This window comes from Chiloscyllium plagiosum, unplaced genomic scaffold, assembly GCF_037043375.1.
Source record: "Chiloscyllium plagiosum isolate Xiang-an unplaced genomic scaffold, Cpla_swu_hap1 HiC_scaffold_3, whole genome shotgun sequence".
NCBI classification, from domain to species: Eukaryota; Metazoa; Chordata; class Chondrichthyes; order Orectolobiformes; family Hemiscylliidae; genus Chiloscyllium; species Chiloscyllium plagiosum.
Window position 1 is genome coordinate 64,172,455 of NW_028270141.1, and position 27,373 is coordinate 64,199,827.

Below are 27,373 nucleotides of genomic sequence, written 5' to 3' on the forward strand. Positions count from 1 at the left end.
ATACATGAATATCAACTAGCCACAAAAAGACATGACCCACTCTCACTAATATCCTTACATACGGATGAGGAAGAACACCATTTTGATTGGGACAACACATCCCATCCTGGGACAAGCCAAACAGAGACATGCTCAAGAATTCACCCACCAGTCCCAGTAATGTATATCAGTCTCAAGTATGTTTAACATGTCTAACTTCTCAATCAATCTTTTCACTCAAGCATCTTTTCTGGAAGTGGTTTTATTGCTGTCCTTATTTCCAGATACCCAACACTCTATGGGTGAAAATATTTCTCCTTAAACCCCCTCTAAACCTCTGGCCCCTTACCTGAAGTCTATGTTTCCTGGTTATTGACAAATCTCTACCAGGAGGGAAAATTCATTCCTAACTATGCCCCTGATAACTTTGTATATCTCGATTAAGACCCCCTCAGCCTTCTCTGCTCCAAGAAAAACAACCCTAGTCTCTCAATATTTAAGATCTTCAGCCCAGGTCAACATTCTGGTGAATCTTTTCTCTGCACCATCTATCGTGCATCACATATACTGTGGTGGCCAGTTTATACATGATATATATGTATAATTTTAACACCAAAACTACAGACAATATTCCTGGTCTGGCCTAATCAACCTCTATTCAGCTCCACAATAACCTCCCAGCTCTATCATCCTGCGCCTACACCAAACAATAAGGACATTGCCTGACTTTTAAACACGGCCAGCTCCCTTGCTCTGCGACAACTTATCATTCATATGCCCCACGTGTTCATTGGCTGAGGGAGGAATGACCGTTGTGATCATGTGACCGTATGGGCTGTGATTGGTTCCGGGATTCCTCACCCACTCTCGGCCGGCGGGATCTGTTCCCCTTGGCGACATGTTGCGAGGATGGCGAGCGTGTCGTTTATGGAGGCTGTGGTCCTCCGTTGAGGTGGTGCCTTACCGCGGCCGGCACGGACTGCACCCCGAATGGGTCGCTTTGGCCGAGAAGCAGCTGAAGGGCAAAAAAGCTGAAGATCTGATATGGAAAACGCCGGAGGGAATCGCCATCAAGCCCGTTTATACCAGTCGGGACACGGCGGATCTGCCCGAGGAGCTGCCGGGCAAGTGGCCTTACACCCGGGGTCCCTACCCCACCATGTACACCTATAGGCCGTGGACCATCCGGCAGTATGCCGGCTTCAGTACGGTCGAGGAGAGTAATCGCTTTTACCGGGATAACATCAAAGGTCAGCTTGGCCCTCCCCGCGGGGGTGATCACGGCACCGGGAATGGGCGATGCGAGATTTGCGGGGTTACTAGGTCACTGTGTGGGGGTTACTGGCCCATTAGGCAGGGGCTGTTTGGGGTATACCGGGTCACCGGGCAGGGGCTGTGCGGGGGTTACTGGCCCATTAGGCAGGGACTATGCGGGGGTTACTGGCCCATTAGGCAGGGGCTGTGCGGGGGTTACCGGGTCACCGGGCAAGGGCGGGGGTTCAGATGTAAACATTGGATGTCGTCATCTAACCGACTGTGACGTCACTCGGCTGGGTAATAGTATCCTTGTTGTGGTGTGTAGTCTGCACCCAGACTCTAACTAAATCCGGCTACTTTCCAAATGCACCCCAACCTTCTGCCCTGTTCTTAATATTTAGCTATTTGTATTCTAAGCACTTCACAATTGCAGTACCTACAAAGACATACGTTGTGCATATGGGAAACATTTGGAAAGTTATATGAAATATTTTTACTCCAATCTATCCAGTTTAATGTTCTACTAGCTTAATCTGAGTAGAGAGTTAAAAATCACACACCACCAGGTTATAGTCCAACAGGTTTAATTGGAAGCACACTAGCTTTCGGAGCAACGCTCCTTCAAGTGGTAGTGGAGGGCTCAATCCTAACACAGAATTTATAGCAAAAATTTACAGTGTGATGTAACTGAAATTATACATTGAGAAATTGATTGTCTGTTAAGCCTTTCATCTGTTAGAATACAGTGATAGTTTCACTTCTTTCATATGTAAATCACAAAACCTTTTTTTTAAAAGTTGCATTCTCGGGTTAGCTGTTAACAGTGGTAAGAGCTAGGCAATATGTTGAAGGTGTTGGCCCCCTGCGTTCTCTGTCTATGCCATGATGTTTAGATTAATTCTAATCTAAAAAGTGAGATAATGGAGATTTACATAAATTTATGCAGCTTTTGAGCAAAGTACAATGTAACCCTGCAAGTACAAATTCACCCCACAAAATATGTGTGCATGTGGGTCTTTGTCTGTGTGTGTGTCTGTCTGTCTATCTGTCTGGGTTGGGGGTTGTGAGTGTGAGAAAGTGTATGTGTGTGTGTGTGTGTAGTGAGTGCAGAGTGTCTTAAGTCTGTGTGGGGGTGCATGTGGAAGTGTGTCCGTGTGTATAGGAATGCCTGTGTGTGTGTGTGTGTATGTATAGTGCAATGGTGGTCACCTTTAGTGTGACATGAACCCAAGGTCCCGGTTGAGGTCCTCCCTATGGGTACCGAACTTAGCTTTTTAGATTAGATTAGATTACAGTGTGGAAACAGGCCCTTCGGCCCAACAAGTCCACACCGACCCGCCGAAGCGAAACCCACCCATACCCCTACATTTACCCCTTACCTAACACTATGGGCAATTTAGTATGGCCAATTCACCTGACCCTGCACATCTTTGGACTGTGGGAGGAAACCGGAGCACCCGGAGGAAACCCACGCAGACACGGGGAGAACGTGCAAACTCCACACAGTCAGTCGCCTGAGGCGGGAATTGAACCCGGGTCTCTGGCGCTGTGAGGCAGCAGTGCTAGCCACCGTGCCGCCCACTCAGCCTCTGCTCGGCCACTTTTCTCTGCTGCCTGTCCCGAAGTCCACCTTGGAGGATGGTCACCCAAAGGTCCGAGGCTGAATGTCCTGGACCACTGAAGTGTTCCCCAACTGGGAGGGAACCCTCCCGTCTGTCGATTGTTGTGTGGTGCCCATTCATCTGTTGTCGTAGCCTTTGCTCGGTTTCCCCAATGTACCATGCCTCTGGGCATCCTTGCCTGCAACGTATAAGGTAGACAACGTTGGTTGAGTCATATGAGTACCTGCCATGTACAAGGTGGGAGGTGTCCCCACATGTAATGGTGGTATCGATGTCCACACTCTGACATGTCTTGCATCGCCTACCATGACAGGGTTGTATGGAGTTGTCCTGAGAGCTGGGCAGCTTGCTACGAACAACAATCTGTTTGAGGTTTGGCGGTTGTTTAAAGGCAAGTAGTGGAGGTGTGGGGAAGGTCTTGGTGAGGTGCTCATCCTCATTGATGTGTTGCAGTCACGAAGAACATGGCGTAGTTTTTCAGCTCCTGGGAAATACTGAACAATGTTGTAACTCCATTTGTATCACCTGATATTCCTTTCTAATATTGGCAATGTCTCTGTTATTGACGAAATGTTAATGCCTTACTTATTCAGCTAATGCTTAAGGACCCCCCTGACCTCGCTACTGCAAGTTCTACCAAACAAAATACCCCACTAGCTGCTTCCCATTTTCACATACTGCAGAGACTATCTGATTCCCCAGTCATGTAATCATTGATATATTCTAGCTTGCAACTTCCTGTCAATAGACAGTAGGTGCAGGAGTAGGCCATTTGTCCCTTTGAGCCAGCACCACCATTCATTATGATCATGGCTGATCATCCAAACTCAGTATCCTGTTCCTGCCTTATCCTCATATCCCTTGATTCCATTACCTTTAAGAGCTCTGTTCATCTCTTTCTTGAAAGACTTGGCCTCCACTGTCTTCTGGGGCAGACCATTCCATACTACTCTCTGGGTGAAAAAGTTTCTCCTAAACTCTGTTCAAAATGGCCTGCTCCTTATTTTTAAACTGTGTCCCCTGGTTCTGGACTCCTCCATCAGTGGAAACATGTTTCCTGCCTCCAGAGTGTCCAATCCTTTAATAATTTTATGTGTCTCAATGAGATCCCTTCTCATTCTTTTAAACTCAAGTGTATACAAGCCCAGTTGCTCCAATCTTTCAACATATGAGTCCCGCCATTCCGGGAATTGACCTCATGAATCTACGCTGCACTCCCTCAATAACCAGAATGTCCTTTGTCAAATTTGAAGACCAAAACTGCACACAATACTCCAGGTGTGGTCCCACCAGGGCTCTGTAGGCCCTGCAGAAGGACCTCTTTGCTCCTATACTCAATTCGTCTTGTTATGAAGGCCAGCATGCCTTTAGCTTTCTTCACTACCTGTTGTACTTGCTTGCATGGTTGCTTTCATTGACTGATGTACAAGAACACCTAGATCTCGTTGTACTTCCCTTTTACCTAATTTGACTCCATTTAGATAGTAATCTGCCTTCCTGTTCTTGCCACCACACATTTATCCACATTAAACTGCATCTGCCATGTATCCGTCATTCCAAAAGGGACCCGTTTATCACTATTCGTTGCTTCCTGTCAATCAGCCAATTTTCAATCCAAGTCAGTACCTTGCCCCCAATACCATGTGCCCTGTTAGATTCTGGGTAATCCAAGATGGAGGACGTGAAAAATTTCTGGCTGTAAGAGCTGCTCCTTTTTTCTTTTGAGGTATTTTAGGTGTTGGAGGTGATTTCCTCGAATTCCAGGAGCAGCAATTACTGTTTTATATGCTGTTGCATTGTTTTGGAACTTTGGGGAAAAAAAAAGTCAAGACAACAGCAGTTTAAAAGGGAGAAGAGCAAACAAAGAAAGCACATGGTGAGGACAGTGCAGGAGGGAGAGAGAAAGAGAAAACCTGCACAGTTACTGCCTTTGCTGTTTGAATTCGTGTATCGCTGGACATCGGAGTGCATCTGGGGAAAATTAACAAAGAGTGAAATTCACAACTAAGCTTGGAGGAACTGTTGGGCGAAGTTCACAGCACAGAATCAGATAAGTTAATTGTTGTTTTAAGTCTGTCCAATAGAAAGGCTTCAGTAGTGGGTACAGTGGATTCTTTCTTGATTATATGTTTTTGGAGATAAGTCTCTTGATTAAACTTAAAATATAAGCCATAGCTATGAATTTAACCTGGGGCAGTGTTTGTAGAGGAATAAGACGGTGTTATTTTCTGGGTCTGTAGATTGTGAAGGAGCAAAAATCGCCTTTGCAGTGATATGTACTTCTTGTCAGATATGGGAGTTTAAAGAGAGTTTAAGAGTTACTGCAGATTATGTCTGCCATAAATGCTGTTGGATGCAAATCTTATCAGATCGAGTGGATCGTTTGGAGAGACAAATAGAAGCGATGGGGAATTTGAAACAGCTACAGTATGTGATGGATGGTAGTTATAGAAAGGGGGGAAAGTCTAAGATACAGTCACATATGTGGGTTAACTCCAGGAAAGGTAAGAGAGGTAGGCAGCTAGAGCAGGAGTCTTTTGTGGATATACCCATTTCAAACAGGTATGCTGTTTTGGAAAATGTAGGGGGTGATGGATTCTCAGGGGAACGTAGCACAAACAGCCAAGTTTCTGGTATTGAGACTGGCTGTAATGCAACGAGGGGTACGTCGGCTTCCAAGCGATCAATTGTGTTAGGGGATTCTATAGTCCGAGGTATAAGACAGACGTTTCTGTGGCCAGCAGAGAAAAAACAGAATGGTGTGTTGTTTCCCTGGTGCCAGGATCAAGGATGTCTCAGAGAGGGTGCAGAATGTTCTCACGGGGGAGAGGGGCCAGCAAGAGGTCATTGTCCACATTGGAACCAATGACAATGGAAGGGAAAAGGTTGAACTCTGAAGGGAGATTACAGAGAGTTAGGTAGAATTTTAAAAAGCAGGTCCTCAAGAGTAGTAATATCTGGATTACTCCCAGTGGTATGAGCTAGTGAGGGCAGGAATAGGAGGATAGAGCAGATGAATGCATGGCTGAGGAGCTGGTATATGGGAGAAGGATTCACATTTTTGGATCATTGGAATCTCTTTTGGGATAGAAGTGACCTGTACAAGGAGAACGGATTGCATCTAAATTGGAAGGGGACTAATATACTGGCAGGGAAATTTGCTAGAACTGCTTGGGAGGATTCAAACTAGTAAGGTGGGGGATGGGACCCAGGGAGATAGTGAGGAAAGAGATAAATCTGAGACGGGTACAGCAGAGAACAGAGGTAAGTCAAACAGTCAGGGCAGGCAGGGACAAGGTAGGACTAAACTGCATTTATTTCAATGCAAGGGGCCTAACGGGGAAGGCAGATGAACTCAGGGCATGGTTAGGAACATGGGACTGGGATATCATGGCAATTACAGAAACATGGCTCAGGGATGGGCAGGACTGGCCGCTGAATGTTCCAGGATACAAATGCTACAGGAAGGATAGAAAGGGAGGCAAAAGAGGAGGGGGAGTGGCATTCTTGATAAGGGATAGCATTACAGCTGTGCTAAGGGAGGATATTCCTGGAAATACATCCAGAGAAGTTATTTGGGTGGAACTGAGAAATAAGGAAGGGATGATCACCTTATTGGGATTGTATTATAGACACCCCAATAGTCAGAGGGAAATTGAGAGACAAACTTGTTAGGAAATCTCAGCTATCTGTAAGAATAATAGGGTGGTTATGGTAGGGGATTTTAACTTTCCAAACATCATCTGGGACTGCCATAGTGTTAAAGGTTTAGATGGAGAGAAATTTCTTAAGTGTGTACAAGACAATTTTCTGATTCAATATGTGGATGTACCTACTAGAGAAGGTGCAAAACTTGACCTACTTTTGAGAAATAAGGCAGGGCAGGTGACTGAGGTGTCAGTGGGGGAACACATTGGGGCCAATGACCATAATTCTATTCGTTTTAAAATAGTGATGGAAAAGTATAGACCAGTTGAAGCTCTAAATTGGAAAAAGGCCAATTTTTGACTGTATTAGTCAAGAACCTTCGAAAGCTGATTGGAGGCAGATGTTCGCAGGTAAAGGGACGGCTGGAAAATGGGAAGCCTTCAGAAATGAGAAAACAAGAATCCAGAGAAAGTATATTCCTGTCAGGGTGAAAGGAAAGGCTGGTACGTATAGGGAATGCTGGATGACTAAAGAAATTGAGGGTTTGGTTAAGAAAAAGAAGGAAGCATATGTCAGGCACAGGCAGGATAGATCGAGTGAATCCTTAGAAGAGTAGAAAGGAAGTAGGAGTATACTTAAGAGGGAAATCAGGAGGGCAAAACGAGGACATGAGGTAGCTTTGGCAAATAGAATTCAGGAGAATCCAAAGGGGTTTTACAAATATACTAAGGACAAAAGGGTAACTAAGGAGAGAATAGGGCCCCTCAAAGATCAGCAAGGCGGCCTTTGTGTGGAGCCACAGAAAATGGGGGAGATACTAAATGAATATTTTGCATCAGTATTTACTGTGGAAAAGGATATGGAAGATATAGACTGTAGGGAAATAGATGGTGACATCTTGCAAAATGTCCAGATTATAGAGGAGGAAGTCCTGGATGTCTTGAAACGCTTAAGGTGGATAAATCCCCAGGACCTGATCAGATGTACCCGAGAACTCTGTGGGAAGCTAGAGAAGTGATTGCTGGGCCTCTTGCTGAGATATTTGTATCATCGATAGTCACAGGTGAAGTGCCGGAAGACTGGGGGTTGTCAAACATGGGGCCACTGTTTAAGAAGGGTGGTAAGGACAAGCCAGGGAATTATAGACCAGTGAGCCTGACCTCGGTGGTGGGCAAGTTGTTGGAGGGAATCCTGAGGGACAGGATGTACATGTATTTGGAAAGGCAAGGACTGATTCGGGATCGTCAACGTGGCTTTGTGCTTGGGAAATCATGTCTCACAAACATGATTGAGTTTTTTGATGAAGTAACAAAGAAGATTGATGAGGGCAGAGTGGTAGATGTGATCTATATGGACTTCAGTAAGGCTTTCGACAAGGTTCCCCATGGGAGACTGGTTAGCAAGATTAGATCTCATGGAATACAGGGAGAACTAGCCATTTGGATACAGAACTGGCTCAAAAGTAGAAGACAGAGGGTGGTGGTGGAGGGTTGTTTTTCAGACTGGAGGCCTGTGACCAGTGGAGTGCCACAAGGATCGGTGCTGCGCCCTCTACTTGTTGTCATTTACATAAATGATTTGGATGTGAGCATAACAGGTACTGTTAGTAAGTTTACAGATGACACCAAAATTGGCGGTGTAGTGAACAGCGAAGAAGGTTACCTCAGATTACAGCAGGATCTTGACCAGATGGGCCAATGGGCTGAGAGGTGGCAGATGAAGTTTAATTCCGATAAATGCGAGGTGCTGGATTTTGGGATAGCAAATCTTAGCAGGACTTATACACTTAATGTTAAAGTCCTAGGGAGTGTTGCTGAACAAAGAGACCTTGGAGTGCAGGTTCATAGCTCCTTGAAAGTGGAGTTGCAGGTAGATAGGATAGTGAAGAAGGTATTTGATATGCTTTCCTTTATTGGTCAGAGTATTGAGTACAGGAGTTGGGCGGTCATGTTGCACCTGTACAGGACATTGGTTTGGCCATTGTTGGAATATTGCGTGCAATTCTGGTCTCTTTCCAATCCGAAAGATGTTGTGAAACTTGAAAGGATTCAGAAAAGATATACAAGGATGTTGCCAGGGTTGGAGGTTCTGAGCTGGAGGGAGAGGCTGAACAGTCTGGGGCTGTTTTCCCTGGAGTGCCAGAGGCTGAGGGGTGACCTTATAGAGGTTTGCAAAATTATGAGGGGCATGGATAGGATAAATAGGCAAAGTCTTTTCCCTCGGGTTGGGGAGTCCAGAACTAGAGGGCATAGGTTTAGGGTGAGAGGGGAAAGATATAAAAGAGACCTTTTGCAACCTTTTCACGCAGAGGGTGGTACGTGTATGGAATGAGCTGCCAGAGGATGTGGTGGAGGCTGGTACAATTGCAACATTTAAGAGGCATTTAGATGGGTATATGAAAAGGAAGGGTTTGGAGGGATATGGGCCGGGTGCTGGCAGGTGGGACTCGATTGGGTTGGGATATCTTGTTGGCATGGACGTGTTGGACCGAAGGGTCTGTATCCATGCTTTACATCTCTGACTCTATAACTCACATTCCATTCTAACTGTGTATCTCTCTTCACTATGTAACAGGTCAACATTTTTTCAACCTGTCTGCCGTGCATCTTCCTTCAGTGGTTACTGTGCTTTCCCATGCTATAGTTGGACAGGGCTTTAATGAGACCACGATTTGATTATTGTGCGCAGTTTTGGTATTCAGATTTAAGGAAGGATATAACATCCTTGGAGGACATGCAGGGAAGGTGCATTTGGACCTGGTATAGGTTGTCTTGTGAATAGAGTTGGAATAAATTGAGTCTCTCCTATAGAGTTCAAAAGATTGAGATGATCTCCGTAAAAGGTACAAGATTCTGAATGGATTGACAAAGATAGGATTGATTGGGATTCCTTTTGGTCGTTGGAGCATCTAGAACATGATTTCTCAGGGTAAGGGGTTTGCAATGAGGACAAATTTCTTCACTTAAAGGGTGCACATCTTTGAAGCTCTCTACCTCAGATTTGTGAATGCTCCATCATTGGATATGTTTAAGGCTGAGAACAACAGATTTTTGCTCTCTAAATGTGGGGAACAGCCAGGACAGTAGAATTGAATTCAAGGATCAGGCATTATTGTATTTAATAGTGGAGTGTACCTGAAGGCCAAGATTGTCTATTTGTCCTTCATTCTGACTGTTCCTAACACTTTAGCTACACTCAATCTGACAAATGCTGTGTTTATTATCTTCTAAATAATATTCTCTGCTGGATTCCTTTTTTTAAGTCAACTTGGTCTTTGACTGATCTTCTGTTAGTCTTAAATCTTTCTTGTTTATCATTTCCATAGATGATTTAGAGTTGGGGATCAAGAGTTTTGTGTCAAAGTTTGCAGATGATACTAAAATGAGAAGTAGAGCAAAGTGTGTAGAGGACACAAAGTCTGCAGAGGGATATAGTTACATTAATTGAGTGGACAAGAGTCTGGCAGGTGGAGTACAATGTTGGTAAATGTGAGCTCATCCATTTTGTTAAGAATAACAGTAAAATAGATTATTACTTATCTGATGACAAATTACAGCATGCTGCTGTGTAGAGGGACCTGGGCGAACCTTGTGCATGAACCACAAGAAAATTTGTTTGTAGCTGCAGCAGGTAATTAAGAAGATAATTGAAATATTGTCCTTCATTACTAGAGGGATGGAGTTTAATAAAAGGGAGATTATTCTATAGCTGTATAGGGTGCTGGTGAGGCTGAGGTTATGAGAAATGATGTATTGGCACCGGATAGAGTGCAAAGGAGGTTCACTAGAATTGAGAGGTTTGGTTTGAGGACAGATTGAGCAGACTGGGACTTTACTTACTGGAATTTAGAAGAATGAGGGGGGGGATGTTATAGAAACACAAAATTATGAAGGTAATAGATAAGATAGAAGCAGGGAAGTTGTTTCCACTGGCAGGTGAAATGAGAACTAGGGCGCATAACCTCAAAATAAGGGGGAAGCAGATGTAAGACTGAGTTGATTTGATTAGATTCCCTACAGTGTGGAAACAGGCCCTTTGGCCCAACCAGTCCACACCGACCCTCTGAAGAGTAATCCACCCAAACCCATTTCCCTAACACTATGGGTAATTTAGCATGGCCAATTCACCTGACCTGCACATCTTTGGATTGTGGGGGGAAACCAGAGCACCCGGAGGAAACCCATGCAGACACGGGGAGAATGTGCAAACTCCACCGACGGTTGCCCGAGGCTGGAATTGAACCTGGGACCCTGGTTTGTGAGGCAGCAGTGCTAACCACTGTGCCAAAGGGTTGTGAATCTGTGGAATTCCCTGTCCAATGAAGCAGTTGATATTATCTTGTGAATGCTTTTAAAGCAAAGATAGATCTATGGACAGTAAATAAATTAAGGACTGATGAGCAGGCAGGCAGGTGGAGCTGAGTCCAAGAAAAGATAACTGTGATCTTATTGAATGGCAGGGCCACATGGCTTCCTCCTACTCCTATTTATTATGTTCTTATGTTTCAGTAGTGCTCTGTGTCTGTGATCTGAAAAATCAAGGAGATAGAGTCATAGATCTCTATGACATGGAAGTAGACCCTTCAGTCCAACTCGTCCATGTCAACCAGATATCCTAAATTAATCCGGTCCCATTTGCCAGAATTTAGCCCATATCCCTTTAAACGTCTCCTATTCATAAACCCATCCAGATGCTTTTTAAATGTTGTAATTCTACCATGCGCCTCCACTGGCAGCTCATTCTATATACAGACCACCCTCTGTGTGAAAAGGTTGCCCCTTGGGCCCCTTTTAAATCTTTCCCCTCTCACCTTAAAACTATGCTAATTTGGACTCCACTAACCTTGGGAAAAGGCCTTGGCTATTCACTCTATCCATGCCCCTCATGATTTTATAAACTTCTATAAGGTCACCCCTCGGTCTTTGAAAAATAACCCCAGCCTACTCAGCCTCTCCCCATGGCTCAAATTCTCCAACCTGGCAACATCCTTATAAATTTTTTTTCTGAACCTTTTCAAGTTTCACAACATCCTTCCTATGGTGTGGGGACCAGAGCTAAATGCAGTATACCAGAAATGGCTTAACCGATGTCATGTTTTGTTAGGCAAACTCCTTAGTGGATGCTGGTTAAATAACCTCAATAAAATGTAAGTTTTTCTGCTTGTTATTTTCTTAATGGATCTTCAGTTGATTAATCACCCTGTTTAGTTACATATTTTGTACTGCTAGTTTCTAGTTGTATTAGTACAATATCAGTATTTAGTGATTTGCTTTCACCATGATTGCCAGTGCCCAGAAACAGGTGTAGGCGAGGCTCTTCGTATTCCTTATGATAGAAGCCTCTGTGAAGCACCCCTTATTCCCCTCACATATTGTAATTAACCACAAATGATCCTCTTGTCAACACCCTCTTTTCCTAAACTCCTCTTCTATACTCACTCACTCACTGTCCCTATCTCTCTGCCTGGTCCCCTTTCCTCTTTTTGGTATTTTGTAAACTTGAGACCAGTGGCACAGTAAAGTTCGAAGCTATCGTTAACTTTCTGTCTCAGATTCAAAATATCCTGATTTATCCTGCAATCGGCAGTGACAAAGTCTCTAACTGTGTGAAATCAGTCGATAAACAACCCAGGCTCATTCAGACTCAATGCTGGAAGTGTTTTCAAATGTTTAAGAACAATTTGGGCCATTGAGAATTAGTCTGGTGGGTCTAGAGCTACTCGATTGGATTTGAGCAGTCTCCTCACTAATAGTGCCATTGCAGCTCAGTGCAGAGACAGGTCATGACCATATTAATGTTTCTGTGACCCAATCAGAAGATTTAGGAACTCCTGTTTTCACTTCTTTCACCTGTACAGAGCATGGGCCAGATCTTGCTGGAAACAATTAATGTTGACAACATAAACTGTAAGTAATAAACAAATCAACTAGCAATTTGAGATATCATTGTTATCATAAAACTCGACAAATTGTTGAGAGGAGTTGTGAAGTAGGACTGCATTTGTTAATTTTCATGCATATGTGAGCTGACTTAGTTTTATTATAGTGAAGAGTATAACCAACTTGTCTTGGTTATTGACAGTTCCAAGCTTTACGTAAAACATTACAACTTACATCCTACAGTTCCCACACTTCCTTGTCCAGGTGTTTTCGCACAGTTTTAACAGCATTGTATTCCACTCAAGGCTGAAAGTGTGACTCTTACACTTCTGGCCTGTCTTCATACATTCGCTTTTACAAAATGGTTGAAAATTTAACCCTTTAATTAATTGAAACTGATTCAAACTCTTCACCATAAATAATGGAACATAAGTCAATTCGTCTTATCACATGGCCCCATTTTTCCATCCATAAAAAGTCCTGCTTTTGTATATACTTAATGTAAAAGTTGAATCCCTTTTCAGTCATGGCAAGCAAATTCTCACTAATAGCCTCAATTTCCTTCTTCACAAAAGCCTGTCTTACTTGCTGGTACTTTATACCTTGTGAAGGGAATGAAATTGGTCATTGAGACTGTGTTGGGAAGATGTACAGAAATTTAGAAGATGTCTATCCTTTGTATCAAATACCAATGACATCCCAATAAGGTGACCAACCACACCCAGGCAAGCAGTTCATTTTAATGGTATCTCAGTTGACAGAATATAGAACAGTACAGCACAGTACAGGCTCTTCAGTCTTCAATGTTGTGCTGACCTTTTATCTTACTCGAAGATCAAACAAAGCTACATACCCTTCATTATGCTACCAACCATGTGCCTATCCAAGTGTCGCTTAAATGTCCCTAATGTATCTGACTCTACTCCCACTGCTGGGAATGCATTCCACACACCCACCATTCTATGTAAAGAACCTACTTCTGACATTTCCACAAAACCTTCCTCTAATCACCTTAAAATTATGCCCCCTCATGAAAGCCATTTCCGCCATGGGAAAATGTCTCTGGCTACCCACTCTGTCTGTGCTTCTCATCATCTTGTACACGTCGATCGTTACTTCTCATCCCTCTCCATTCCAATGAGAAAAGCCCTAGCTCCATCAACCATTTTTCATAAGACATGCCTTTTAGTCCAGAAGAATCCTCTGCACACTCTCTGAAGCTTCCACATCCTTCCTATAATGAGATGGCCAGAATTGAACACAATATTCCAAGTGTGGTCTAACCAGGGCTATATAGACCTGCAGCTTAACCTCGTGACTCTTAAACTCAATCCCCTCTTAATGAAAACCACCAGACCATTCACATTTTTAACAAGCCTATCAACTTGGGTGGCAGCTTTGAGAGATGCATAGACATGGATCCCAAGATGCCTCTGTTCTCCACAGTGCCAAAAATCCTGCCTTTAACCCTGTAACCTGTTATCTGCATTCAAATATGACCTTCCAAAATGAATGACTTCACATTTTTCCAGATTGAACTCCATTTGCCACTTCTCAGCCCAGCTCTGCATCCTGTCAATGTCCCATTGCAACCTACAACAGCCCTGCACACTATCCCCAACTCCATTAGCCTTTGTGTCATCAGCAAACTTACCAACCCACCCTTCCATTTCCTCATCCAAGTCATTTATAAAAATCACAAAAAGCAGAGGTCCCAGAACAGATCCCTGCGGAATACCAGTAGTCGCTGAGCTCCAGGCTGAATATTTTCCATCTGCTACCACCCTCTGTGTTTTGTGGGCCAAGCCAATTATGTATCTGGATAGCCAAATTTCCCTGTATCCCATGTCTCCTTACTTTCTGAATGAGCCTACCATGGGGAATAAATGCGCTCCCCACATACTTCACTTCACCTCTAATGAAGAGTCATCTGGACTCGAAACTTTAGCTTCACCTCTCTTCATGGATGCTGTTTGATCCGCTGTAATCTCTAGCATTTGTTGTTTTCAGAACCAGTAGATATGATTTTGCAATTGAGCAACATTTACTGGATAATCCTGAATTCCTGCTAGGAATTACACTGACAACCAATTTCTCAGTGTGGCATATTTGCATGTACTGTAAGCTACTATTAATTCACAGAGCCTGTTCTTTTGAATATGTGCACACACTACAACTGTTTTGACTTAACAAAATAGGTAATTGTCATTCACCAATTTTATTTTCGCAGGGCAATGCCCTGACTAATCAGAGTTAACCAGCTTGATTTAAAACATAAACTCTGGCTGGCTGACAGCATTGATCATAGAATCCCTGTAGTGTGAAAACAGGCTATTTGGCCCAGCAGGTCCATACCGACCCTCTGAAGAGTAATCCTCCCACACCCATTTCCCTACATTTAACTCGTGACTAATGTACGTTAGTTGCATCTCTGAACACTATGGGCAATTTAGCATGGCCAGGTCACACAATCTGCACATCTTTGGATTGTGGGAGGAAACCAGAGCACCCGGAAGAAACCCATGCAGGCACTGGGAGAACGTGTAAACTACACACACACACCGTCCCCTGAGTCTGGAATCAAACGGAGGATCCGGAGGGAGGTCTGTTGCTGGAGGCTTCGGATTTGTTGTAGGTACTGGTTGTCCTGGTTGGGTCCACGTTTTGTTGGTCGGAACGTAGTCCGGAGTCCGTGCGGGATCAGTCGGTTCCGTAGGCAGGTGCTGAGGAAGGAGATGTGGCTGTGGTAGCGAGTCTGTTTGAGAATGTGGCTGAAGAGCTTCTGTGCAGAGGAGATGACCTGGGGGGGTGCAGTGAGAGAGGGACTCACTGAAACCTTTGTAGAGGGAGAAAGAGAGCTTCTTCAAGGAAGGCATCCTTGTAAGAGGATTCGCAGTAGGTTGAAATCTTTGAGGAGAAAGTGAGGTCTGCAGATGCTGGAGATCAGAGATGGAAATGTGTTGCTGGAAAAGCGCAGCAGGTCAGGCAGCATCTAGGGAACAGGAGAATCGACGTTTCGGGCATTAGCCCTTCTCCTGTTCCCTAGATGCTGCCTGACCTGCTGCGCTTTTCCAGCAACACATTTCCATCTCTGATCTCCAGCATCTGCAGACCTCACTTTCTCCTCTGGAATCAAACCTCAATCCCTGGCACTGTGAAGCAGTAGTGCTAACCACTGAGACACTGTGCCGCCTGTTAATGGGTGCATTCTCCATGATAACACTTCAGCTAGTTAGATTTCACTTGTCACCCAAACAGATATTCCTCTTGTACGGTATGACTGTTGGTTTTCCTCTTGAATTTGTATTCTTGCAAAATGTTCTTGATGAATGCAGGATGAAAAACTTCACATTGTGCCCATTTTTCAGTAATATTGTGTTATCTGTATTATGCATGCGTCTGTTTTCTTAATTAAATTCTTGCCTATATCGTGGAGTCTGCAATCTTTTCTGTCATTTGGAGTTTCTTAACTCCATCCAAACGGATTCTACTTCATTTTCTAAATTAATTTTCTTTCTTTCTACTGTCTTTGTGCATCTTTCTTTCTAACGTATCCCTTTTTCCATTTCCATTTTCCTAACCATTCTAAAAGTTAATTATTCTGGAATATTTAGTTCCTAACTTGAGTCATTCTGCACATACAAGATACTCTGCTGCAGCAAAACATAATCCATGTTATCAGTTTAATTGTTATAAATGTCCTTTTTTAATTGCTTTCATTAAGTCTTAATACTGTGATACTTTTTGATGTTAAACAGAGTAATGTGTATTTTAACATGGTAAATTCTAGCTGACTATGATCCTAATTCACTTATTCTTCTAAAGCTGGTCAACAGGGACTTTCTGTGGCTTTTGATCTTGCCACTCACAGGGGATATGATTCAGACAACCCTCGTGTTCATGGAGACGTTGGAATGGCAGGCGTTGCAATAGACAGTGTGGAAGATATGAAGTTGTTGTTTGACTCAATTCCTTTGGAAAAGATGTCTGTTTCCATGACTATGAATGGTGCGGTGCTGCCAGTCCTGGCTATGTTCATTGTGACGGGGCAAGAGCAAGGAGTTTCTGAAGAGAAGCTAACAGGCACCATTCAGAATGACATATTGAAAGAATTCATGGTCAGGAACACTTTTATTTTCCCACCTGAACCCTCCATGAAGATTATAGCTGATATATTCCAGTATACGGCTAAAGTTAGTATATTTTTGTTTAGTTTATCAAAAATGTTTTGTTCAATTGCTGTTCCATAGCAATGTGATATTATTTTCTAAAACCGCTTTTACTCATATATGAAAAACTTTGAGGCACACTGACCTCAGGGCTGTCTTTTTGATTTGATTCACCAATCCTGCAGATCATAACTTAATTTGTATCATCTCCATTTTATCTGTCATAGTCTGCAATCCTTAATTAATACTCTTACCTGACAAAAAATAATATTGCTTTGTGTTTTGAAATTTACAATTGACATGGCCTCAATATAATATCTAGGAAGAGTTTCTCACATTTTGTGGTGAGGAACTGGCTTCTGACATTACCATTGAACAGCATGGCTTTAATTTAAATATTATGCTCTCTTGTTAAGGTCTCCCACATAAGAGGAAATAGTTTCTCTCTATCTACTTTAATAATGTATCCTTCCTGAGATGTTATGGTCTGAACTGAGGTAAACGAGATCCCACCTGAATTTTTGTATATCTCTTAGTTTCTGTTGCGTTTTGTGTTCTTGAATATGTTAAGGACCTTAACAGAAGTCATTAGCATGATAAATTTCGAAGTAATGGTAGAAAATACAGGTTCGCTGACAGCTGAGTTAAAAAAGGATAGTCAGGGCATGCTTAAATAAAGAGAGAGAATCTCTGGAAGGTTATGGCAGTGCTGAACTGACTGAAATAAATGGACATGCTGAGGAACGTCCTAAATAACAAATAAAGGGATTTGCCATAAACCTTGCAACTGGTATTGAAGTTAATTGTAAATACATTAATTATTTAAAGCAAAAAATCTCAAGTCCTAATACTGTAAAATATTAGCATGATGGTATTCCTTAAGCAGTTTGTTCTCCATTTTAATGAATAATTTCCATTGAGAAGCAACACTTCTCAGTAAGGAATAGAAATAAAAATAAATCATGTAATTCAAAAATGTCTTGCTTTCTGCTTGATCATGAAAGGTACAGAAAGAAAATGTGTAGAAGCAAAAGGAGGAAGCTATATCACACATAATTAAGCTAGATTTAAATATAATTCACAAAGTGGAATAAATCAAGAGTTGGATTTTAGTTTTCTATTAGGTTTCCTATTAGTCAGTAAGATTTTTCTTTTCCTCATTATGATTTAATATACCTTTTATAGAAGCAACAGCGATGCTTTCTTTTAAAAGTCTGTTTTCTCCATCCACAGCATATGCCTCGATTTAATTCCATTTCTATCAGTGGATACCATCTTCAAGAAGCCGGTGCTGATGCTGTTTTGGAATTGGCTTATACCATAGCAAATGGTTTAGAGTACTGCAGGACTGGTATTCAAGTTGGACTTAACATTGATGAATTTGCACCACGGTAATGTTTAGTAACTCAGTTTTACACTTGCAGTTATACAAAACCAACTTGCTTATTTAAAAGTAATTTATTAACCTGACCTGGATGAACCTTTTGTAAAGTATATAACCATATAAAGTCTGAAAATTTTGCCAATCATTGATAAATGCATTGAACACTGACATAAATTATTTTTAAAGATGAAGATTTGCGAGCACACCTTTTATCCCAGAATACTGAATATTTATATTTAATATTACATTGCTGCAATGAAATACAACAGTTGGTATTTTAATGTTAGTGAATGTTAGTGCCTTCTTGATTCTGTACTAGTTGAGCAAATTATTCATGTTGTTTCTAACCTTTTTACTTTAAAATTTCTTATGATTTGAATGGCCCTTAGGGCAAGAAATATGATATGCTTCAAATGGTTTTAAGTTTCCTAGAGAAATATTCTAAACAATGCTAGTTTGGCAGCATTTATACCGAACGTTTTATTTCATTGTGAAGCAGTGTTAATATTGCAATGATACAATTGGCATTCTGATCATAAGATGCCAATCCATGTCACTGAAACAAATAATAATAGAGATGAAAACTGTTCCACAGTTTATATTTGTATGGATCTAGTGCACAGAATTGAATTTTCAAGGAGTTTCAATTAAAAGCATTAGTGAATCAAAATGTTTGTCTGGGGAAATTGGCAAGTCTAGATCTAATTGAATCTTCATTTATAAAAATACATGTTGCAATGAGTGAATTGCATTTCTAAAGTTGTATAAAATATAAGCTTTAATGAATGTAAAGTCGTTCATTAATGTTTCTTCTCAACCTAGAATACCATGATGTTAACTAAACCAAATTTTGACAATTAAGTACACTATTCAATTTGCTAGAATGTCCAGTGGTGGGAGAGCAAAGGTGGTACAGGTTCTGATATAACACGACAGTTCCTTCCTTGTGCAATCTCGCGTTATGGACATTTGTGCAATAGCCGCGCCATTTTAAACTAATGGGGACCAGAATCGTGTTATAGCCAATACAGTTAATGAAAGTTCGCATTCTACGAATAATAGTCTAAATTCTTCAAATACGTTAAAGCCAATTCACATTGAAGAAACGCAGGTTATAGCAGAACCAACTGAATTGGAAGGAATTGTAATATTAGTGAGTTTTAAGAAGTAGGATTATTTCAGAGATTGACCTTGTCATTTTTGTGTTATAGACTTTCTTTCTTTTGGGGAATCGGTATGAATTTTTACATGGAAATAGCAAAGATGAGAGCAGCTAGACGACTGTGGGCTCACTTAATGACACAAAAATTTAATGCTAAAAATTCAAAATCTCTGCTGTTGCGAGCTCATTGCCAAACCTCTGGTTGGTCCCTCACTGAGCAGGTTAGTGTACCTCATAGAAGTTTAAAATTCTGAATATCAAAACAGTGGCCCAGATTTTATAATTGTAATGACAATTGTAAATGTAAATAGTTTGCAACAGAACTGTGAAACTGAAAGCAACTTGTTGGCCATTGCGCATGTTGAACAAGAAATCTCAGGAGTTGGAGTCAGTGATTTCCCCGCTTCTCCCTACAAGTGCACTGTTGAAAGTTCTGCAGATGAATATCTTCAAAATCACTTGAATTGGTTTGATTTTCTACCTCCAGTCTTGCTGTAAAAAAAGATCCTGTGAAAGCTCTGTCTGGTTAAATGAAACGTAATGAGTTTTTAATTGTGTACTGAGTTAATAATTAGTGAACAACCTTTTTAGCCATGAAAATTACTTTTAATTTTATGAAATGTCATATGTCTCCAATAACAGAAAATTTCATTGATATTGTCTTTTAAATCTTATGATATTTCACCTTCTATCTTAGTTCCACATGGATGCTCCAGTCTTTATCCTACTGACTATAACTATTTAAATTGAAGTTTATAGTAAATTCATTTTTTTAATATTCTGGTTTTCTATTCTGAAGTATGGAGTCTTCCACATATGGCGTTTTATTTACTTCCTTCTAACCAGAGAGTGCAAAGGTTGACGTCGCAACTTCATCTGAGTTGGCAGTGGAAGTGATTATTCTCAGTCAGGCGCATTCCTCAGTATTTGGATATATCTTCTACAGTCATTGTGATTGAGTCATTGTTCAAATGGAATTGTAATTAAGTGTATAATATTCTACTTCATTAGCCATAAGGAACTATAAGGAATTTTAAATTTGGAAAATCCCTATGCATAGGTGAAGCACAAATATGTATATTCCCAAGCTAGAAGGCTGTATCCCCTAAGCTAGAAGCCAATATCTCTGAGGAGTTATTTTCTTTACTGTATCTAAAATAGTTTGCAATTTTTTTAAACTTTGAAGATAGTAAATAATTCACCATATTTACTTTGTGCAACTGTTAATAAAATATTTCAACTTCAGGATCCACATAACAATATTGTTCGCACAGTGATTGAGGCAATGGCAGCTGTGTTTGGAGGAACTCAGTCATTGCATACTAATTCCTTTGACGAGGCATTAAGTCTACCTACAGTACAAAGCGCCCGGATTGCCAGGAACACTCAGATCATCATACAGGAGGAGTCTGGCATCCCAAAAGTGGCAGATCCTTGGGCTGGTTCTTTTATGATGGAATCACTAACTAATAACGTGTATAGTGCTGCCTTAGAGGTTAGTACATCTAAGCATCTAAGTCAACATATTGTATTAGTAATGGTAAATGACTTGGTGCATATCTGTGATACTGCAGTCTCTGGTTAAAATAAGTAGCTTATAGGATAATAATAATTGGAGTTGCAGGCTGCTGAAAGAATGTGTTTTAAATAGAACATTCATGTCATAGTCATTTTAAAGGTTGAAATCTTAGCTAACATGTATATAAACCACTTTTTAGATTTTATTATTTTTGGGATGTTTAAGCTTTTCTAAAACTCTGGTTTTAACACGAGAACTTGACTACTTGCAAGTTGCTCATACGATTCAAATTTGGAACCATATCGCCTTTCGTTCACTGTTACTGCATCAAGCTGTGGAACACCGTTTCCCCCCCCCAAAAAAAAACAACTGTTTAGGTGTCTGTACACTCCAAAATACAGTTCAAAGTGGCAGCTCACCATCACATTTTCAGGGCAATTGCAGATGGACAAGAGATGCTGACATAGCCAGTGTTCCCCTTATCTCATGAACAAATTAAAAAAAAAACATAATTGCTTGATTGGTTTTGTTCCACTAGTTAACGTTTGCTATGTAATGAAGCTGGGACCTTTCAGAGACAGGATTGCTGTGATTGAGCACAGCTGGAATCAAATGCTGCTCTAAAGAACATATAATAAGCCTATGAATTCCTCAAATCTGCTTCTTGTATCAGTTGCAGATGTGCTTAATCACTTAGATTCTGATTTTCTCTTCCACAGCTCAGTTGCCCATGTTTGTATGTTCCTTTCCAGTATATTACTCTGCAAAATGGTATCTAACCCTATTGTTACTGCGTACAAAATACGTACAACACAGATGGCCTCCTTCTTCAAGGACCGCAATTTCCCCCCCCGACGTGGTCGACGGTGCCCTCCACCGCATCTCCTCCACTTCCCGCTCCTCCGCCCTTGAGCCCCGCCCCTCCAACCGCCACCAGGACAGAACCCCACTGGTCCTCACCTACCACCCCACCAATCTCCATGTACAGCGCATCATCCGCCGTCACTTCCGCCACCTCCAAACAGACCCCAGCACCAAGGATATATTTCCCTCCCCTCCCCTATCAGCTTTCCGTAGAGACCACTCCCTCCGCGACTCCCTTGTCAGATCCACACCCCCCACCGACCCAACCACCACTCCCGGCACCTTCCCTTGCAACCGCAGGAGGTGCAACACTTGCGCCCACACCTCCCCCCTCACTTCTCTCCAAGGCCCCAAGGGAAACTTCCATATCCGCCACAGATTCACCTGCACCTCCACCCACATCATCTACTGCATCCGCTGCAGCCGGTGTGGCCTCCTCTATATTGGGGAGACAGGCCGCCTACTTGCGGAGCGATTCAGGGAGCACCTCTGGGCCACCCGGACGAACCAACCCAACCAACCTGTGGCACAGCATTTCAACTCCCCCTCCCACTCCACCGAGGATATGCAGGTCATTGGACTCATCCACCGCCAAACCACAACAACCCGACGGTCGGAGGAGGAGCGTCTTATCTTCCGACTGGGAACCCTCCAACCGCAGGGGATGAACTTGGACTTCACCAGTTTCTTCATCCCCCCTCCCCCCACCTTGTCTCAGCCGGATCCTTCCAGCCCGGCACCGCCTTCCTGACCTGCAGTCTTCTTCTTGACCTCTCCGCCTCCACCCTACTCCGACCAATCACCCTCACCTTGACCTCTTTCCACCTATCACATTTCCAACTCCCCTCCTCCAAGTCCCTCCTCCCTACCTTTTATCTTCTCCTGCTGAACACTCTCTGCTCATTCCTGAAGAAGGGCCTGTGCCCGAAACGTCGAATCTCCTGTTCCCTGGATGCTGCCTGACCTGCTGTGCTGTTCCAGCAATAAAGTTTCAACTATTGTTACTGCCCCCTCACATAAATCATAGCACATTTTCATCAGTAATATTTCAATGGTTGATTCCAAATTTTTCAAGTTCTGCCAACATTCTATTGAATAAAGACTCATTGCACCTCTTTTAATAGTATTTTCATTTGCTGGAGTTACCCAGATATTCAATATTCGGTAATTATTAAAAGTCTCCAGAGTATTGGCTGCTTGAGTATTTGTGGTTACTGTCAACTTCATCTGTTGTTACACAAGATTGAGAATAATTTGTCCATTTGGGTTGAATGTTCCTGATTAACCTTTTCACTAAAATTCATCTAAAACGATCGAATTTTACTGGTGACAAGACCGGATTTGTCGGCCAATAGTTTACAGACTTGCTGCTTTCTTAAATAAAAGTCGTAGTATTTGTCACCTGCCATTCATTTTGCACAGTTCCCATTTTCAAAGAGATTTTGAAGATTTATTGTGACAGATTCTGCTATTTTTTTCTGTATTGTGTCCTTGGTCAACATTTTTTAAATAAATGGTTCCTTTAATGAAACATTGGTTTTCTTGTGGGAATATATTTAATAATTACTTATCTATGACCTTAAATATCATCTTCCTGGTCTAATGTTTAATTGACCTTTTTGTTTTCCGTCCAGTTAGTCTGAGCTGGGTGTGCTTTCATTCTATCAAAGTTGGCTAATTTCCAATCCATCGTCTTTCTTCTATAATCTTTGTTTTCTTGATCTGTTCTCAAATTGAACTCTAAATAACATTACCATTTTCTACTTGTTCTCCTGTCTTCAGATTGCTTAATTGTCCTTGTTTCTATCCACAATCAGATCAAGTGTAATATTACCATCAAATGAAAATATTATTTATACTAATCGAATTATGTTTAATTTTAGTTTATTAATGAGATTGAAGAAATGGGTGGTATGGCTAAAGCAGTAGTAGATGGTATTCCAAAACTTCGTATTGAAGAGTGTGCGGCCAGAAACCAAGCAATGATTGACTCTGGTAAATATTTATTCTGAAAGAACAGGTCGATCAGAGGTAGGCCTGTTGCCATAGGCCAGATTTGTTTCTGTTCTAGAATTGATTGAGTTTTATTGGCAATAGAAATAATTTGATATTAAAAATTGGAAATTACTGGTACCTGTAAATAAATTCATTTTAATGCTATTTTTAAATGGCTTCTATTCAGGGTAAATGTATTGCTGAAAAGAGAGACATATTGCCAAAACTTTTCAACTCTCACTTATCAGCAAAAATGCAGGAAATTCGAATTCTAAACAATTACAGTTAAAAAAGGTGCTGTCTGTTATTCAGTTCAGCAGTGGCTGAGGGTCCTTTACCTTCTTGCTTCTTCCTTCAAGTATTACTTAAAATGTACTTTGTTGACTACATTTTTGTCTACCATCATAATAGCCCTGCTGTACAGAAATAGGGCATACAAACTGAAATGAGCACTGGGGCCTCGCAGAAGTCCCCATGTCCTGAGCTGTGGGAAATTGTCTGCCAAGTTTGAATGTCCAACTGTTAAGAGATTCTGAAATCATTTCCTAGTTTGAGTTGAATTAGAGTTGACAACTTCAGAAAATTCTGATTTACTAAACTAGATAGTGAAAAGGAAATGTTAAGTTAGTCTTAACTCCTGAGTAAGTATACAATGTATGCACACGCATTCCGCATTCTCTGTCTGTCTTTGTCTCAGGCATGCTCCCCTCCTCTTGCGTGCTTTCCTGATCTCCACCTTCCCCCCCCCCCCCCCCCCCCCACCCTTGGTCACCCACTCACGCTTCTCCCATGCTGTCATGCACTACTCCCTGTGTGCTCGCTGTCAAGTGCTCCCCCCTCCCCCTCCTCATGCATGCACTCTGTCACACACATTCAATCTCTCGCATGTTTGTGTATGCGTGCGCACACGCACACAAATGTGCAATTTTTGAATTTAAACGACTCTTAAGTATATGATTTTGGGGTGGTTGAAGAGCCAAAATGATGGCCTTTGAGAGTAAATTTGCTTGTAGTATATTTTTCGAATTCTAAATTTTAGTTTCAAGTGCTGTTGTGATGGGAATAAATCTGAGCCATTGAAATCTACAATAAGATCTGCATATGAGGGATATTATCTTCACAATCAAATACTCAGTGATTTTCTTTTCAAAGCAAAAGCTGAATATGGTCTTTTTTTTTCCATTATTTACTAGGTACGAAGGTAATTGTAGGAGTAAACAAGTATCGTCTGGAGAAAGAGGAAACTGTTGATGTGTTAGTTATTGATAATACTGCTGTGCGAAATCAACAGATTGCAAAACTAAAAAAGGTGAGATGTTACCAAATTTATCACATCTAATGAAGCCATAATATATTATGTCTTGACACTGCATAAATGTTATACTTCCAGTGATTTCTTCAGTCAAGGTTATAGCAAACCATCAGAAGATATGTAGAAACTCCAGGATAAAACTGGTGTAAATAGCTTTTAATACCAATTTTCTGGGTTCTGTGAAGCCATTGGCTTGAGTTGAAGCAGCCTTAGGAAATATTACCTCTATTTTGTAGTTAGTTATAAAATAAAGTTATAGTATAAATGCATGCTTAGACCAAAACTGGTGGGGAAAAGAATAAAGAATGCTTTTCTTTTATTCCTGTTAGCTGGATTAATGTTCTGGTTCAGTAAATATTGTGCTTGATTCAAGGATTACATTTTTCAATTAGTTAAAAGCATCCAGAAATGAAGCAACAGTAGCACAATGTCTTGATGCCATCACTGAATGTGCACGCTCAGGAGAGAAAAACTTGCTGGCTCTTGCAGTGGACGCTGCTCGTGCAAGGTAAAGCAGAGCTCCTTATTACCAAAACTGAATAATTAGATCTGATATATTGCCAGATTACAGACTTTGATCATTCAACTAGTTTGTGGAATTGAAGTGTATCAGCATCTTGAAATTTTAGATATAAAATTTCAAATGTGTAAAGTAATATGCTCTTCCTTTTTTTTTAGCTGTGTGCTAGTGTGAATTTGTCCTTGTGATTTCAGACTTTGTTTTTTGACTTGATGAATTTGAAGATAGAATTTACTATATGCAATAAAAGTAATCTGGCCTAAAGAAAAGAGTAACAGACTTTCATTTATTTAGCTATCTTCCACATTTTACAGACCTCTGCAAGGCCATTAGAGATGCCATGAGGCAGTTCTGGACCAAATTTGAGCCTCAAACTAACCACACAGACACCTGCCACCTGTGGCAAGACCTACAATGGGATACAAAATGAATCAGAACAAAATAGCACATACTTCCCTGATGCGCTCAATGCTTTTTATGCTTTGTTTGAGCAGAATAGCAGTGGTGGGGTGTCATCTGCCCCAACAGCCCCAGAAGCAGCTGTTCCCTCAGTCACAACTGCAGATGTCAGATCAACCACCTTGAGAGTAAACCTGAGGAAAGCAGCTGACACAGATGGAGTCCCGGCCGTGCACTCAGATGCTGTGCGGACCAGCCAGGGGAAGTATTTGTTGACATCTTTAACCTCTCCTCACGACAATCCGAAATACCCACCTGCTTCAAGAGGACCACAATCATCCAAGTACCAAAGAAAACACATGCAATGTGCCTCAATGATTACCGCCTGGTGGCTCTGACCTCCATAATTATGAAGTCCTTTGAGAGGCTATTCCTGGTCCACATCAACTCTACCCTCCCAGGCTGCCTCGATCTCTTGCAGTTTGCCCACCAGCAAAGCAACAGGATCACAGCAGATACCATTTCTCTAGTCCTACACTCCTCCATGGAACATCAGGATACCTACTTAGTGACTATAGCTGCACCATCAACACTACAATTCCAACCAACCTAATCTCAAAACACAAACCGAGGTGTCAGCTCTGCCGTCTGCAACTGGATCCTCAGCTTCCTGACTCATAGACCACAGTCAATGATGACAGACAACAGCGCCTCCTCCACGATAATCCTTAACACTAGCATCGCACAATAATGAGTCCTCAGCCCCTTCCTATACTCCCTATACATTCATGGCTGAGAGCAAATTTCATATGCATGCCATCTATACGTTTGCTGATGGAGGCCGGATATCAACAATAACGAGACAGTAAAACAGAAAGGCGATGGAACTCTTGATGATGTGGTGCAGTGATAACAACCTCTTTCTCAATGTCAGCAAAACAAAAGAATTGATCATTGACTTCAGGAACAAAGGAAGAGGACACTTCCTAGCTACATCAATGGAGCTGAGGTGGAGAGGGGTGAGACTGTCAAGTTCCGAGGAGTGACGATAACCAACGATCTATCCTAGACATCCCACGTAGAGGTGATGGTCAAGGTGGCACAGTAACGCCGCCTCTTCCTCAGGGAGCTTAGGACATTTGGCATGTTCATAAGGAGGGTTCCCCCCCCAAATTTTACAGATGCACCACAGAAAGCATTCTATCAGGGTGCATCATGGTATAGTACAGCAACTGCTCTGCCCAGGAGCATAAGAAACTACAGAAGGTTGTGTGCACAGCCCAGACCATCCGAAAGCCAACCTCCCATCCATGGACTCTATTTACACTCTGCATTGCTGCGGAAAAACTGCCAATGTAATCAAAGATCCCTCCCACCCTGGCAATACTCTCTTCCAACCTCTTCTGTCACTCCATAGGTAGAGAAGCTTAAACGTGCATACCAACAGGTTCAAGAACCTCTTCATCCCTTCCATTGTTTGACTGCTGAATGAACCTGTCTGGCTTCAAATCCAGTGTTGATCTTGCATTTTGTGCATCCCCTGTGCAGCTGTAACCTTGTATGCCTCATTCTGTCTAAACACCTTATTATTTGTACTTCCATTGTAAATTATGATCTGCCTGTACTGCTCACAAAACAAAATTTTACACTGTACTTAAGTACAT

The 27,373-nt window shown here is 41.8% G+C and overlaps 1 protein-coding gene across 1 annotated transcript in view; it reads left to right on the forward strand.

The window, feature by feature from the left end:
* The first annotated feature begins 844 nt into the window (after positions 1–844).
* mmut (methylmalonyl CoA mutase) overlaps positions 845–27,373 on the forward strand; it is a 36,200-nt gene continuing 9,671 nt past the window's right edge. Inside the window, exons 1-8 of the mRNA XM_087979814.1 lie at positions 845–1,229; positions 16,211–16,578; positions 17,788–17,945; positions 19,150–19,321; positions 20,347–20,595; positions 23,367–23,478; positions 24,672–24,787; positions 25,183–25,298. Coding sequence (XP_087835940.1) covers positions 878–1,229; positions 16,211–16,578; positions 17,788–17,945; positions 19,150–19,321; positions 20,347–20,595; positions 23,367–23,478; positions 24,672–24,787; positions 25,183–25,298 — 1,643 coding nt within the window. The 5' untranslated portion in view covers positions 845–877. The remainder of the gene's footprint in view (positions 1,230–16,210; positions 16,579–17,787; positions 17,946–19,149; positions 19,322–20,346; positions 20,596–23,366; positions 23,479–24,671; positions 24,788–25,182; positions 25,299–27,373) is intronic.